The sequence below is a fragment of the Syngnathus typhle genome, linkage group LG4 (assembly GCF_033458585.1).
Source record: "Syngnathus typhle isolate RoL2023-S1 ecotype Sweden linkage group LG4, RoL_Styp_1.0, whole genome shotgun sequence".
NCBI lineage: Eukaryota > Metazoa > Chordata > Actinopteri > Syngnathiformes > Syngnathidae > Syngnathus > Syngnathus typhle.
In genome coordinates, this window is record NC_083741.1 from 1,690,735 (window position 1) to 1,706,962 (window position 16,228).

The following is a 16,228-nucleotide window of genomic DNA, read 5'->3' on the forward strand; positions in this document are numbered from 1 at the left end:
GTTGTGTACCGTTTATTTCCATGTATAATGCGCCCCCATGTATAATACGCACCCTAAAAATGGCATGTCGATGCTGGAAAAAAGCCTGTACCCATGTATAATACGCACCCAATTTTTTTTTTTTTTTTTGAAGTCCCAATGATCGTCACACACGCATCTGGGTGTGGTGAAATTTGTCCTCTTCATTTGACCCATCCCCGTGTGATTTTGATCCATCCCCTAGGGGAGAGGGGAGCAGTGAGCAGCAGCGGCGCCGCGTTCGGGAATCATTTGGTGATCTAACCCCCCAATTCCAACCCTTAATGCTGAGTGCCAAGCAGGGAGGCAATGGGTCCCATTTTTATAGTCTTTGGTATGGTCTTAATTAGGTTGGATGTATTTTTTTTTGTTGGCGTTGATTTCTCCGACTGCCCATAAAGGCACCACCGCGATCAGTTAGGTTAAAATGAAAAGAGGAAAGTGACGTGCGGACATGTGAAAAATGCGGCTCTGTATGGGAGAGAAGTTGAAGAGGAATAAAAACACCCTTGGAAACCAAAACTTGCCCCTCGTTGTGACTCGGAGCCGCAAAAAATGTTTCGGATTTGTGTAGGGTACATTGTGACAGCAAACGAGCAGGTGATCGAGCGAGCGTCTGATACGAGATCATTGCGTTCGTATGGAGCGTGTTTGAAGTGAACAGCAGAGACGAAAGAAACAAGGCAACGTGTTGTGAAATAAAATATTACCTGTAATACGCATTTTGTTATTTGCTGATTGTATTAAACTATCACATTCATTGTCAGTCAAGAAGAGAAGAGGACTATTCGCATCGGATCCATAGTGCGCATGCGCAGTGATACTGCCTCCGTATGACGTCCAGTCCGCGATGGAGATTAAAAAACAAACAATATTTGACAATAACACAGGTTTCTGTTCCTGTCTTTTGTAATGTCACCCTGTCTTTTTGTTCCACGTCTTTGTCGGTCAGTCCTGTTGTTGGTTTTGTCAGAGAGTTATGTTAGTTTACCAAGTCTGTGTTTTGAGTTCCTCCAATGAACCCTGGTCCAAGCTGCACTTGGTCGCCCTGCTCCTTTCCACACTCCATCCGTGACAAGATTTTCTTCAAAAATTGTTGTACCATGATTTTCTTACAAAAAAAATAAAAAATTAAAAAAAAATTGTACCCATGTATAATGCGCACCCCAGATTTTAGGACAATAAATTAGTTAAATTTGGCGCATTATACTTGGAAAAAAACGGTATTCTACTTTGCATGATCTTGGTAGTATGCCAGATTGTAATCGGCATCAGTCAAAAGCATTTTAAATATTGTATTTCACACAAATGTAACAAACATTTGCTTAGCATATCTGAGCTCAGTTAAACAATGTAAAATTTGAACGATTGTCATGTTTGTCTCTGTGTGCCCTGCGATTGACTGGCAACCGGTTCAGAGTGTCCCCCGCCTACTGCCTGATGACTGCTGGAATAGGCTCCAGCAAGCTCGCGACCCCCGTGGGGACAACTGGTACAGAAAATGGATGGATGGATGCATGGATGGATGGATGGATGGATGGATGGATGGATGGAGCAAATGGGTCACTCAATTTCAAATAAGTTGGTGACTCCTGGTATAAAACATGCAAACGAGGAAGGCCAAAAATTGTAAGACTATATCATAAATCAGGGGTCACCAACACGCTGCCCGCGGACACTAGGTTGCTCGTGAGGACCGCATGAGTCGCCCACAGGACTGTTCTAAAATTAGCTCAAATAGCGGGACTTGTCAGTGAGCTGCATCTATCTATTTTACAGTCAAACCTCGGTTTTCTAACGTCCCGGTTCTCGAACAAATTGGAATTCTAACAAAAAATTCGAGATTTTTTTGCTTCGGTTGTCGAACACAATTTGGAGGTCGAACCTCGCGAGATGAGCCGGGAGGACCCGAAAAAACCCGACCGCGCGGCCCGGATGCCGACTGACTCCGTTGTTATTGTATTTTCGTTACTTTGAGGATTGTATTAACCCCTAATTATGCCTCCAAAGAAAGCAAGTGGGAGCAGTAAAGCCATCCTAAAACACAAAGACGCTCTTAAAGCAATGCGACAGTGAGCGCCCGGCGCGCTGTGGTTGCGCGATCAGACCGAATTACCGTAATTTTCGGACTATAAGTCGCGTTTCTTTTCATAGTTTGGTGGGGGGGGGGGGGCGAGTTATACTCAGGAGCGACTTATATATGTTTTTTTTCACACATTTTTACTTGATCATTAACACATCACTTGCAAGTATAGTTGACCACTTCACATGTTATTTTTAGTATAGTTGATCACTTCCATGAAAAATAGAGAGAAAAAATCAAATAAAGTAATTAACACTTTAAAGCGCCATATCCTTGGACATGTCCTCTGTCACCAGGATAACATAAAGGACGAGAAATTTGATCGATGGATTTAATGATTTGGAGTGACACAAATGGTTTGATAATATTGTTGTTTATGTGAAAGTTATTTAAAATATAGTTTATATATCGTTGTATGGGCCTGTGGAATAATTTGAACTGCGGCGCGGCACACGGCATTGTTGACAAAGGACGATGGATGGATTTAATGAATTGGACTGACACAGATGGTTTTATAAACGTGTTATTTATGTTATAGTTTTTTTTAAATAACTGAATGTTACGTCAGGCCCGTTCTCAGCTCCTTGTTTGTGTTTGTCACGTTAGCATACCGTATCGTTTAGCTTGTTGTTGCTCGTTCATGTCTGTTCTTGGTGTTGGATTTTGTCGGATAAATTGCCCCCCAAAACGCGACTTATACTCCGGAGCAACTTATATATGTTTTTTTTCACATTTTTGGGCATTTTATGGCTGGTGCGACTTATACTCCGGAGCGACTTATAGTCCGAAAATTACGGTAAGCTCCCTGCGCACTGAGGTCCACTTAGATTTTGGAAAGTACATCAAGACTTTAAAAATATTTTCAAAATTTTAGCGACGGCTCTGTCACAATAATACGACCAGCGCGGTGCAGTTGCGCGGTGCAGTTGCACGGTCGGCGACGCGCTAGTGTTGCGCGTTCGCCGGTGAGCTGCAGTTGCGCGATCGGACAAAATTAAGCTCCCTGCGCACTTAGGTCCACTTTAATTTTGGAAAGTACATCAGAAATTTAAAAATATATTCTAAATTTAAGTGACGGTTGCGCGTTCGGCGGTGCGCTGCAGTTGCACGATCGGACAAATATGCGCAAATGAAAAATGCTTAAAAAAGGCGGGTTTTTTTTTGTCTTGAAACGAATTAAAATTTTTTTATATTATTTGTAATGGGAAAAATAGATTTGGAATTCGACCGATTCACTTCTCGAACCGCCTTCTGGAACGGATTGGGGTCAAAGACTAAGGTTTGACTGTATTTTTGCTGTTCTTGTTAAAATCACACTTACATGTGAACTGGAAATGACAGTAATAACACATAGTGAAAGCCAAATTGAGCAAATTGGCTATTTCAGAAGTGTGTGTCAAACTGGTAGCCCTTTGCCTTAATCAGTACCCAGGAAGTGGCTCTCGGTTTAAGAAAGGTTGGTGACCCCTGTCATAAATAATATAAAAGCAGCAGTGACATAAAGTGTATTTTTCCCAGTAAGGCAAAATAGTCTGAGGCTAGAAAAAAATGAATACACTAAAGTGAAAGCTGAGAGGATACAACAATGACATAACAGCTGCTGCAGGAGTTTGCCACCACTTTTCATAAAAGACAGCCAACAGAGAGGGGCCAAAAGAGAGAGCACTTACCCTGATAACCTCTGGGCAGGCGTAGTGCGGCGATCTGTAAAAGAGGCACACAGGGGTTGATGCTGCGGACAACTTAAAGTGGTTCACTAAATCACACACCATACCCACTCAAAGAGAATACAGCCAGCAGCCAACACACTGAAGAAGGAACAATTGAAGAGCCAACCTTTTAGCTCACCACAGAAAAACGTATTGAATATTTGGCCATTTTCCCACGCTGGTATTGCATAACATTGGGAACCTGAACTTTGTCATATGAATAAAACTAAATGCAATATTGCTTAATGAATGTAAAATATTAGTTTGCTGGTTTGAGCTGCATGGCTAGACATCTTTTTTCTTTATGCTGTAAGTAGATGAGAAAAAGGATGGAAGGCTGGGTGGCCACAATATTTTTTTGCCGGCACAATTATTGTATTGGGTTAAAAAAGTGAGCCTGTAACACTGTATGAAGGCCAAATATGTAACATTGTTCAGAGCTCAGCTGTTCTACAAAAGCATGAAAAAATGGTAAAATATCTCTTCCGAAAACACAAACACACATGGAAGAAAAATGTCACTTTGTCAACATTTGGTGGTTTTTCACGAACCTAAACACTTTGAAAACACAATAGAGAAAAAAAGAGTTAAAGAATACCGTAATTTTCGGACTATAAGTCGCTCCGGAGTATAAGTCGCATCAGCCATAAAATGCCCCAAAAAGTGAAAAAAAAACATATATAAGTCGCTCCGGAGTATAAGTCGCATTTTGGGGGGCAATTTATTCGACAAAATCCAACACCAAGAACAGTCATGAACGAGCAACAACAGGCTAAACGATAGGTATGCTTACGTGACATAAACACAAACTAAGAGCTGAGAATGGCCCTGACGTAAAATTCAGAGTTATTCAAAAAACTATTACATAAATAACACGTTAATAAAACCATCTGCGTCACTCCGATTCATTAAATCCATCAATCGTCCTTTGTCAACAATGCGTGCGCGCCGCTGACGGCTCTTACACTTCGAAATATTCCACAGGCCCTAAAAACGATATATAAATTATAGATCAAATAACTATTATATAAGCAATAATGTTATCAAACCATCTGTGCACTCTAAATCATTAAATCCATCGATCAAATTCCTCGTCCTTTGTCAACAACACCGCGCGTGCGCCCTGACGTCAGCCTCGTCGTTATTCCACAGATCTACTATATTATTGTAGCATTAACAAAGTTCAAGGAAAGACGTGGGTTTGGTAAACGGCGTGTGGCGGCGTGGACTTCCAGCCACAGAAGTGGAAGAGAGCTCCATAGAATAGAAGCTTTGCAGCTGACGTCATCAGCCGCACACATTAGCTTGGCGGCCATCTTGCCGGTCAACATTTCAGTGCCGATCAACGACTCACACACGCTTTCTTGTTACATCTGCTGCTATTTGAGCTTGAAAATGCCGGAAACCTGCTGTGCTGTTGAATGTAGCAATAGACGAGGCGATAAACCAAATCTTAGCTTCTATAGATTTCCGGCAAACATCCAAAAACGCGATAAATGGATCGCGGCGATTCGTCGTGAACGATGGAAACCTACGATTTACACAAGGATATGCAATGAGCACTTCATATCAGGTATGTAAACAAACCATGCACCCCTGATTTGTTTCACAAAATGTGAAATAATACACTATGGGATGATACAAATATGATTGTTGAAAATGCTGGGTGCATTTTTAGAAAGACAGCAAGAGCAGCAAGGCAGGGAATGGGATGATTTCTTCAGTTCAACCCCCCGTTTTTATTTTTGGTTTATTTTTTTATGATGCTTCATCTGATTGGCTTGAAAACTTTATCAATGTAAATATTGAAATTGAACAATTAATTCTCATGAGTGAATGCATTAGGAAATTTCCCAAAAAATTATGAACCTTGTGAAACATTTTTTTCTTAATGAAGCATTTTTGAACAAGAGGCTTTTTGTTACTTCATTTGGCACAAGGTAAAATCTACATTGGTAAAGTTTTCAAGCCATTGGCACAATGTTAAAATGTTTATTGGTTAGGTTTTTAAGCCAATCAGATGAGGCATCATGCAAAAATAAACAAAAAATAAAAATGGTAGCAACTTGAACAGACTTCACTCTATTCAGTTTTTTAATATGTCAAGTTATGAAATGCCATTACGAAACAAATTGAACTGGGTATATCCCCTTCAACAACGTGCTTAATTATTTATGGTAGTCATTATGAATAATGTGATTGTTTAATTGTTTCAGGTGCAAAAAGCGAAGATCCACTATCCCCAGACTATGTGCCAAGTATATTTGAGCATACCCAGTCACCTCACAAACAAAAACTCAAATGTTCAATGAAGATCTTTGAGAGAAGACAAAATCTCAAGCAGCGCAAGAGAGACCGCGAGAGGGCATTGGCAGCAGCAGCAGCAGCAGCAGCACTTGTCAATATTTCCCAGTCTGTCCCTTGTGAAAATGATCAACTACCCGCTGGTGAAGATGTGGTGCACGCTGAGATTCGAAAAGAAGGCATGGTGACTACTGCCACACAGACGGATATCACTGGGGAAGCAATGGATTCCCTCACTGCAGAGTGTAAAAATCTGCGTGCAGAACTTGATGAACTGAAGGACAGTTTGAAACGCTGTACATGGAATGAAGACTCTTTCAAGGGTAATGATGACAAAGTAACGTTTTTGACTGGTCTGCCATCATACATGATTTTGATGACAATGTTTAATTTTATTGCACCTCATCTTAGTCAAAATATGAAGTTGAGTCCTTTTAGTCGATTTCTTGTGACATTACTCAGACTGAATCTGTGCCTTCAGTACTTGGATTACACATATGATGTTTCCACTGCTAGTATTTCCAGGAGTTTCAGAAATGTAATCCATGTCATGCATAGTATACTGGTTCCAACCCTAGTGGTTTGGCCTGAGCGTGAGCAGCTTAGACTGAGTTTACCAATGTCCTTTCGTTCTAAATTCAGCAAGTGTGCATGCGTCATTGATTGTTTCGAGATATTCATTGAGCGGCCGAGTGATCTGAAAGCCAGGGCCCAAACTTATTCAAACTACAAGTCTCAGAATACAATGAAATATCTGCTTGGCATTACTCCACAAGGTACCATATCGTTTATCTTCAAGGGCTGGGGTGGTCGTGCCAGTGACAAGTTTGTTGTCGAACAAAGCGATTTTCTGACCCATCTACTGCCAGGCGATCTGATCTTGGCTGACAGGGGATTCGATGTCGGTGATTCTATTGGTTTGCACCAGGCCAACCTCGAGATACCAGCTTTTACTAAAGGTAAAAAACAGCTTAATCCACTAGATGTTGAGGGCACCAGAGGATTAGCTGCTGTCCATATTGATGTAGAGAGAGTTATTGGACTCGCAAAACAAAAGTATACCATGATGGAAAATATCATACCCATCTCTTTATTGTCATCTGATGACAGTGGTTTCACTACATTAGATAAAATTGGACAAATTTACAAATTTATCCGACCCAATTGTACCATTTGAGTAATGATGTTGCATCCATATATTTTCTGTAATAAATACCAGGAAAGAATCTTACATAAACAACTTTTTCTGTTTTATTTCCAACTTCTTACAGTTAGGGCAAAACCATCGTTGTGGGACTCGTTTTATGCCAAGACATTTCATGTGGAATGCTTTGATGCTGCAGTTCTCGGATTTACAAACCAACATATCCTCAGTGGGAGGGTTACGGCAGTAGCAACCAGACTCTTCCGAAGCGGATGCAGTGGTAGCAACAGATTGGCCTACCGTGTACACTTTAGCTAATAGCTCTGGCATAATACAACGGAGATAGAAATTGTCCATCTTGGCCAGTTCGTTTGCCAGGAAGGAATCATCAGGAATGCTGTGCTGAATAAACAGTAGATTCTCCTTCCATACGACAAAGTCACAGTACTTCCTGCCAGTACAATACAGTTGTGATTGTACTTGGTAATAATACTGGTGGTCTTCACGTAGCACGTAATTGCCGTTCGATTTCTGCTCCAAACAGAACGCCTTGGACTCGCCAGCAACCTCTTCCACTCCTTTATCTTTGATGTAGAAGGGACACTTAATTTCGAGGCACCCTTTGCCACAGCAGTCACACGAGAGCAGCCCATCCAATGATGCGCCAAAATATGGACGGCCGGCAGACATGTGGAATCCGGTTTCGTCAACGTTTAGGCCAGTATGCCGCTGGGTCATTATGATTTCCTACCGCTTCCTTGCGTCCGACTCGTGATCGCAACCCCATCTAAAAATAAAATGATGAATAGATAATAAACGTAAATATGAAAGGTGGTACTTTGGTTATTAGTAAACATAGTAAAGCGTTTTGACAAACCATTTCACTAGGCAGAAAGAAGAAAAAATTAATTATATTGCAATGCAAATTAAATTTTCAAATCCAATTTCTCACCTAGTTGCGGCGGTGGAAAATCTACACAGTTCAGTATAGCAGATTCTCTTGATCAATGACTTGGATGGCTTTGAGACATTGGTCCTGGTCGTTGCCTTAAAATTCGAGGCCGTAATTCGCCCAGCTCTTTGTTGAAACCAAGTTGTTGATGTTGCTTGGCCCCTGGACTCTTCTTCAACCGCAGATATCTGACAAACATTTTAATAAAAATTGTTTTCACTACGATTTGATTATTTGTAACTGGTTGGAGAACAATAAATTATTCATGATATATATATTAATTACTAAGTGCGAAAAAAATACAAACCTGCTCTCTGATAATGGAATGTAACTTCTCCAGCTCTGACCGGCATTTTAGTGCAAGTTCATCCGGGCTGAGTTTCATATTGCCAGAATCGTACAGCTGTGAGAGAGGTACAGGAAGCTTTCGCTTCACTGCCCTTGGCACAAAGTTGTCAGCATAGTCAGGGACAATGCTCAAAATTGCTTCTCTTCCACCGCATTCAGACAAAGCCTTGTAAAAGGCAGCTTTCTGCTCTTCATTTGGTGGAGGAACATTCAGCAGTTTTCTCGCAGCACTTTCCTCAGGAGTTGAAACGTCTGACTTTCGTTTCTGGGATGGACGGGCAAAATCGATATTCAGCATATTCTATGTGCGATGCTGATGGTTTCAGCCACTGACAAGGTAGTGATGTGCATGAAGTGGCCGTCTTCATACGTATTAATGTCTCCAGGGCGAACAGGGATGCTGCTGAATGTGAACATGTTTCACCAAATCCAGCCATGCAGGTACAGTGGCAGCACAGGATCTGACCATCTTTCGCTATTGCTACCCAAGGTCTGAGGGGAGGATCATTCATCCGTTGAGAGTGTTTTACCTAAAACAGATAATATGACATACCTTATATCAGTCCCTAATTTGGATATAATAGACAAGGCTAGACCTCTTACTGTCCATTTATGCATATTTTAACTGACATTTGGTAAATTTTCTCATGAATCATTCATTAAATTAGCTTGAAAATTTAAACCTGGTTCATTTTGAGCAAGAGACCAAAAGGAACTATCAAGCATGAATTCTAAAAAGTATTTTTGTAGAAATTGTTGCATAAGCTCTATACTGAATAGTTGGAAATTATGTAATGTTTTATTGTAGGAATTGATTTCTCAGATTTCAATATGATATTTTCCTTACCTTGGTCATGAGAAGAAATCGATTCTTGTTTGGAAACTGCCATATCAGCCCATCAATGCACAAAACCTGCTGTAAAATACTTGTAGGCATCCAGACTCTTGTATGCCTTAAGGTCCTTTCCAGTGTACGGAGATGGTGAATCGACGAGGTAATTATAAATATCTGGATATGAGAGATCAGGCAGGTCGGCTGCTGCAAAATGCTAAGGCGATTTTAGCATGCTTCTCGGTAAAAGGTACGGATCCGTTGTGCCAACATGGTTCAACTTCTTTCGGTAACGTTTCTTGGATTCTTCATCCAAATGCCCAACTTCATTGGGTAGCAAATCAGCCATAATTCGGATGAAATCGGTGAAAATGTAGCGCAGAAATCAAACTGAATCTGTACAAACACGTAGGAACGAGCTGACCGGTTGCCCGGCAAGATGGCGGCATAACACAAAATCACGTGATAAAATCACGTGACTGCAAAGCCTCTATAGGACCGGGCGTGCGTAAAAGCCATGACCGAGCCCCATCCACCGTCCCCGGACAGCCATCCGGCTGAGCGTCGGCCCTCGACTTCCATCCACGGAGGTGAAAGACAGCTCGGTAGAGTAGGACTGGGCGTGCGTAAAAGCATTGTCCGAGCCCCATCCACCGTCCCAGGACAGCCACCCGGCCGAGTGCCGGCCCCCGACTTCAACCCACGGAAGTGAAAGAGAGCTCAGCTGCTGATGCGTGACCGCGACGTCGACGCGTCAGCAGCGCGACCGCGACGCCGCGTCAGCAGCGCGACATCGCGTCAGCAGCGCGATGGTTGTTTACATAAAGGACAAAGATTGACTCGACGGAGCTGCTACTGACGCGACGTCGCCCTGCTGACGTCACTTGAAATTCAAATTACAGTAATCCCTTGCTACATTGCGGTTCGTTTATCGCGGTTTCACTTTTTTTTTTTTTTTAATTTTTGAAAAAAAAAACATATATAAGTCGCTCCTGAGTATAAGTGGCCCCCCCACCCAAACTATGAAAAAAAAACGCGACTTATAGTCTGAAAATTACGTTAAATGTTTTTCATGAACCTAAATACTGTTAAATACAGTAACTTAATTAATGATTAAAAAATGAAGACGTAATTATGGTTGACTATTGGAGTAGTATCAAAAATATTTACATCTTGATTTGCATCAAAGTAAAAATATGAGGACAGACGACAATAACACCAGGCTTAAAATACAGACAGCGGCTCCCAAATTTTAATACTGAAGGTAGAAAACACAATTTTAAGTTATTGTGAGATAGATATAGATAAATCGAGAGAGAGAGAGAGAGAGAGAGAGAGAGAGAGAGAGAGAGAGAGAGAGAGAGAGAGAGAGAGAGAGAGAGAGAATCCCAGTCATTAATTTTTCTGAATAATTTTTCCAAAAATGGCTTAATGGAGCCATTATTGTGACATTTGCTCAATGATTTATCGGTCTGTGTTGATTCATTGTATAATGATTAAGCAGCTAGCATGACTCCCTTAAAGTATCTTATCAAATTTATGTGCAAAACAAACACTTATTTGTTTGACTGCACATTCCATCACTTATTTATGCTAATGAAAATGAACGTGAAGTAGTTCAATTGAATAATTCAGGCAACTGCTATCACATGTTCCCAGTCTTCCTGCTTGGAGCAACACTGAGTAGCGTTTAATAACCCTTATTGATCACCAACAAAAGCACTAGGACAAACCATAAGATTAGACAAAAAGTCTAGACTGAAACAAGCCGAAAAAATCTGTGGGAAAGTTATATGGATTGGATTTTCGAGCACAGCCCGAAAAGGAAACGTGGGTCCCCCTTCCCATGGGCTCACCACCTGTGGGAGGGGCCAAAGGGGTCGGGTGCAGTGCGAGCTGGGCGGCGGCCAAAGGCAGGGACCTTGGTGGTCTGATCCCCGGCTGCAGAAGCTGGCTCTTGGGACATGGAATGTCACCTCTTTGGCTGGAAAGGAGCCCGAGCTGGTGTGCCTCCACTCACAGTTTGGGTTCCGGTACAAGCCCTCTCGAGAGGGGCTGGACTCGCTTCCACTCTGGAGTTGCCCACGGTGAGAGGCGTCGAGCAGGTGTGGGTATACTTATCGTCCCCCGGCTGGGCGCCTGCACATTGGGGTTCACCCCGGTGAACGAGAGGGTAGCCTCCCTCCGCCTTCGGGTGGGGGGACGGTTCCTAACTGTTGTTTGTGTCTATGCACCAAACAGCAGCTCAGAGTACCCACCTTTCTTGGAGTCCCTGGAGGAAGTGCTGGAGAGCGCTCCTTCTGGAAACTCTATCGTTCTACTGGGTGACTTCCATGCTCACGTGGGCAATGACAGTGAGACCTGGAAGGGCGTGATTGGGAGGAACGCCCCGCCCCCCCGATCTGAACCCGAGCGGTGTTCTATTGTTGGACTTCTGTGCTCGACACGGATTTTCTATAATGAACACCATGTTCAAACATAAGGATGTCCATGTGTGCACTTGGCACCAGGACACCCTAGGCCGCAGTTCGATGATCGACTTTGTAGTCGTGTCATCGGATTTGCGGCCGCATGTTTTGGACACTCGGGCGAAGAGAGGGGCGGAGCTGTCAACTGATCACCACCTGGTGGTGGGTTGGCTCAGATGGTGGGGGAAGATGCCGGTCCGACCTGGCAGACCCAAACGCTCTGTGAGGGTCTGCTGGGAACGTCTGGAGGAATCCTCTGTCAGGAAGAGCTTCAACTCCCACCTCCGGCAGAGCTTTTCCCACGTCCCGGGGGAGGCGGGGGGCATTGAGTCAGAGTGGACCTTGTTCCGCGCGTCCATTGTTGAGGCGGCCGACCGGAGCTGTGGCCGTAAGGTCATTGGTGCCTGTCGTGGCGGCAATCCCCAAACCCGCTGGTGGACACCGGCGGTAAGGGATGCCGTCAAGCTGAAGGAGTCCTATCGGGCTGTTTTGGCCTGTGGGACTCCGGAGGCAGCTGACAAGTACCGGGTAGCCAAGCGGAACGCGGCTTCGGCGGTTGCTGAGGCAAAATCCCGGGCGTGGGAGGAGTTTGGCGAGGCCACGGAGAATGACTTCTGGATGGCTTCGAGGAAATTCTGGTCCACCATCCGGCGTCTCAGTAGGGGGAAGCAGTGCAACGTCAAGACTGTTTACAATGGAGATGGCGTGCTGCTGACCTCGACTCGGGACGTCGTGTGTCGGTGGGGAGAATACTTCGAAGACCTCCTCAATTCCACCTACACGCCTTCCATTGCGGAAGCAGGGCCTGGGGACTCTGAGGCGGACTCTCCAATCTCTGGGGTCGAAATCACTGAGGTAGTTAAAAAACTCCTCGGTGGCAAGGGCCCGGGGGTGGATGAGATCCGGCCGGATTTCTTAAGGGCTCTGGATGTTGTGGGGCTGTCATGGCTGACACGTCTCTACAACATCGCGTGGACATCGGGGACAGTGCCTCTGGATTGGCAGATTGGGGTGGTGGTTCCCCTCTTTAAGAAGGGGGACCGGAGGGTGTGTTCAAATTAATGGGGAATTACACTCCTCAGCCTCCCAGGTAAGGTCTATTCAGGGGTGGTGGAGAGGAGGGTCCGTCGGGAGGTCGAACCTCGGATTCAGGAGGAACAGTGTGGGTTTCGTCCTGGCTGTGGAACAGTGGACCAGCTTTTCACCCTCAGCAGGATCCTCGAGGGTGCATGGGAGTTCGCCAACCAGTCCACATGTGTTTTGTGGACTTGGAGAAGGCGTTCGACCGTGTCCCTCGGGAGGTTCTGTGGGGGGTGCTTCGGAAGTACGGGGTACCGAGTCAACTGATAAGGGCGGTTCGGTCCCTGTATCACCGATGCCAGAGCTTGGTCCGCATTTCCGGCAGTAACTCGGATTCGTTCCCAGTGAGGGTTGGACTCTGCCAAGGCAGCCCTATGTCACCGATTCTGTTCATAATTTGTATGGACAGAATTTCTAGGCACAGCCGAGGCATTGAGGGTGTCCGGTTTGGGGACCTCAGCATCGCGTCTCTGCTTTATTCAGACGACGTGGTGCTGTTGGCTTCTTCAGGCCGTGATCTCCAGCTCTCACTGGAGCGGTTCGCAGCCGAGTGTGAAGCGGTCGGGATGAGGGTCAGCACCTCCAAATCCGAGTCCATGGTCCTCGATCGGAAAAGGGTGGATTGCCCTCTCCGGATCGGGGGTGAGATCCTGCCCCAAGTGGAGGAGTTTAAGTATCTTGGGGTCTTGTTCACGAGTGAGGGGAGGATGGAGAGCGAGCTCGAAAGGGCGGATCGGTGCAGCGTCGGCAGTAATGCGGACTCTGTACCGGTCCGCCGTGGTAAAGAGAGAGCTGAGCCAAAAGGCAAAGCTCTCAATTTACCGGTCGATTTACGCTCCTACCCTCACCTATGGTCACGAGCTATGGGTCGTGACCGAAAGAACGAGGTCCCGGATACAAGCGGCCGAAATGAGTTTTCTCCGCAGGATGTCCGGGCTCTCCCTTAGAGATAGGGTGAGAAGTTCGGTCATCCGGGAGGGACTCGGAGTAGAGTCGCTACTCCTCCACGTTGAGAGGAGCCAGATGAGGTGGCTTGGGCATCTCAGCAGGATGCCTCCTGGACGCCTCCCTGGGGAGGTGTTCCGGGCATGTCCCACCGGTAGGAGACCCCGGGGACGACCCAGGACGCGCTGGAGAGACTATGTCTCTCAGCTGGCCTGGGAACGCCTTGGGATCCCCCGGGATGAGCTAGATAAAGTGGCTGGGGAGAGGGAAGTCTGGGAGTCCCTCCTGAAGCTGCTGCCCCCGCGACCTGACCCCGGATAAGCGGAAGAAGATGGATGGATGGATGGATTTTTTAGAGTTCAGACCAAAATGAACCCTTACAAAAGTGATGGAAAAGCTCACGTTTCATGAAAGGAAGTATGTGCTCATGATAACAATTATACAAGCTCATCTCTGAAACCCACAATGTCATGTGTTTGCCTTACATGGCTTAGTCTGGCAGACTTTTATTCATCTTCATTCATGCAACACATGATGGCAGCAGGAAAATTAACTAAGTCTACAAAAATGTTATGTTAACGAAGTTAATGAAAATACACTCATAATGAATTGGTAGCGATTTTACTTTGAAGAAAGATAATTAGCCAAAACAAACTGCCAAATCAGCAAAGTAGTTAGTTACCCAGGAGCACAAAATGGAATGTTTTGGCCTCATAAGTGGATTTGCCAGCAATTCACCTATGTCATGTTATTCCATATGAACCAGTCACATGTGGTGATTCCTCTGGAGTCGCATATAAATATGAAACCAAAATGGAAAGTTGGCCTGTACAGTGGAGCCGCGCTTTTCGAATGTCCCAGTTCTCGAACAAATCGGTATTCGAACAAAAAAAATTCGAGCTTTTTTTGCTTGGGATCTCGGACGAAATTCGGTTGTCGAACCTAGCGAGATGAGCCGAGAGGACCCGCATGCCTACTCACTCCGTTCGTTATTACGTTGTCGTTACTCTGAGGATTGCATCAACTCTAATCATGCCTCCAAAGGAAGCAAGTGGGAGCAGTAAAGCCATCCTAAAACACAAAGACTCTCCTAAAGCAATGCGACACTGAGCGCTCGTCGTGCTGGGGTTGCGCGATCGGACTAAATTAAGCTCCCTGCAAAATTCAAAATTTTTGCGACCGCTCTGTCACAATAATGCGACCAGCGCGGTGCAGTTGCGCGGTCGGCGGCGCGCAACGGTTGCACGTTTGGCGGTGCGCTGCAGTTGTGCGACCGGACAAAATTAAGCTACCTGCCCACTGATGTCCACTTAAATTTTGGAAAGTACATCAGGACTTTAAAAATATTTTCTGTCACAATAATGCGACCAGCGCGGTGCAGTTGTGCGGTCGGCGACAGGCTACGGTTGCGCGTTCGGCGGTGCGCTGCAGTTGCGCGATTGGACAAAAATGCGCAAATGAAAAAATGCTTAAAAAAGGTGGGTTTTTTTTCTGGCTTGGAACGGATTACTTTTTTTTATCCATTATTTGTAATGGGAAAATATTATTCGGAATTCGAACGATTCACTTCTCGAACAGCCTTCTAGAACGGATTGTGTCAATTTGGACCTTCAGTGAAAGATTAGATTCAAATAAGGTCAAAATTTTATTTTTTTATCCAAAGCTTTTGATTATGTTTCACTCTATTTCACACTGTTCAGTGTTCATAATAACAAAAGAATATACACTATAATCTCAAGTGTATTTTTCTTGGTTTGTTGTCTGGGCTTCTGTTTATGTTTAATGTTATGAAATCCTCAATTATAAAATTATGGATATGCCAGGTATATGCAGTTGCGCGATTGGACAAAAATGCGCAAATGAAAAAATGCTTAAAAAAGGTGGGTTTTTTTTCTGGCTTGGAACGGATTACTTTTTTTTATCCATTATTTGTAATGGGAAAATATTATTCGGAATTCGAACGATTCACTTCTCGAACAGCCTTCTAGAACGGATTGTGTCAATTTGGACCTTCAGTGAAAGATTAGATTCAAATAAGGTCAAAATTTTATTTTTTTATCCAAAGCTTTTGATTATGTTTCACTCTATTTCACACTGTTCAGTGTTCATAATAACAAAAGAATATACACTATAATCTCAAGTGTATTTTTCTTGGTTTGTTGTCTGGGCTTCTGTTTATGTTTAATGTTATGAAATCCTCAATTATAAAATTATGGATATGCCAGGTATGATAGCTGCATGAACTATGTTTCTAATAAATTAATGTTTTATGTCACGTACCGGCGCCACCTGTGACAGGACCACGCCCCCCTATCAGCGGAATCGCCGCCACCTGCCACAGGCTC

The 16,228-nt window shown here is 44.3% G+C and overlaps 1 protein-coding gene across 1 annotated transcript in view; it reads right to left on the minus strand.

Annotated features, from left to right (window-relative positions):
- LOC133153086 (serine/threonine-protein kinase BRSK2-like) overlaps window positions 1-16,228 on the minus strand; it is a 180,370-nt gene that overhangs the window by 46,429 nt on the left and 117,713 nt on the right. The window contains exon 6 of the mRNA XM_061277139.1: window positions 3,772-3,805. Coding sequence (XP_061133123.1) covers window positions 3,772-3,805 — 34 coding nt within the window. The remainder of the gene's footprint in view (window positions 1-3,771; window positions 3,806-16,228) is intronic.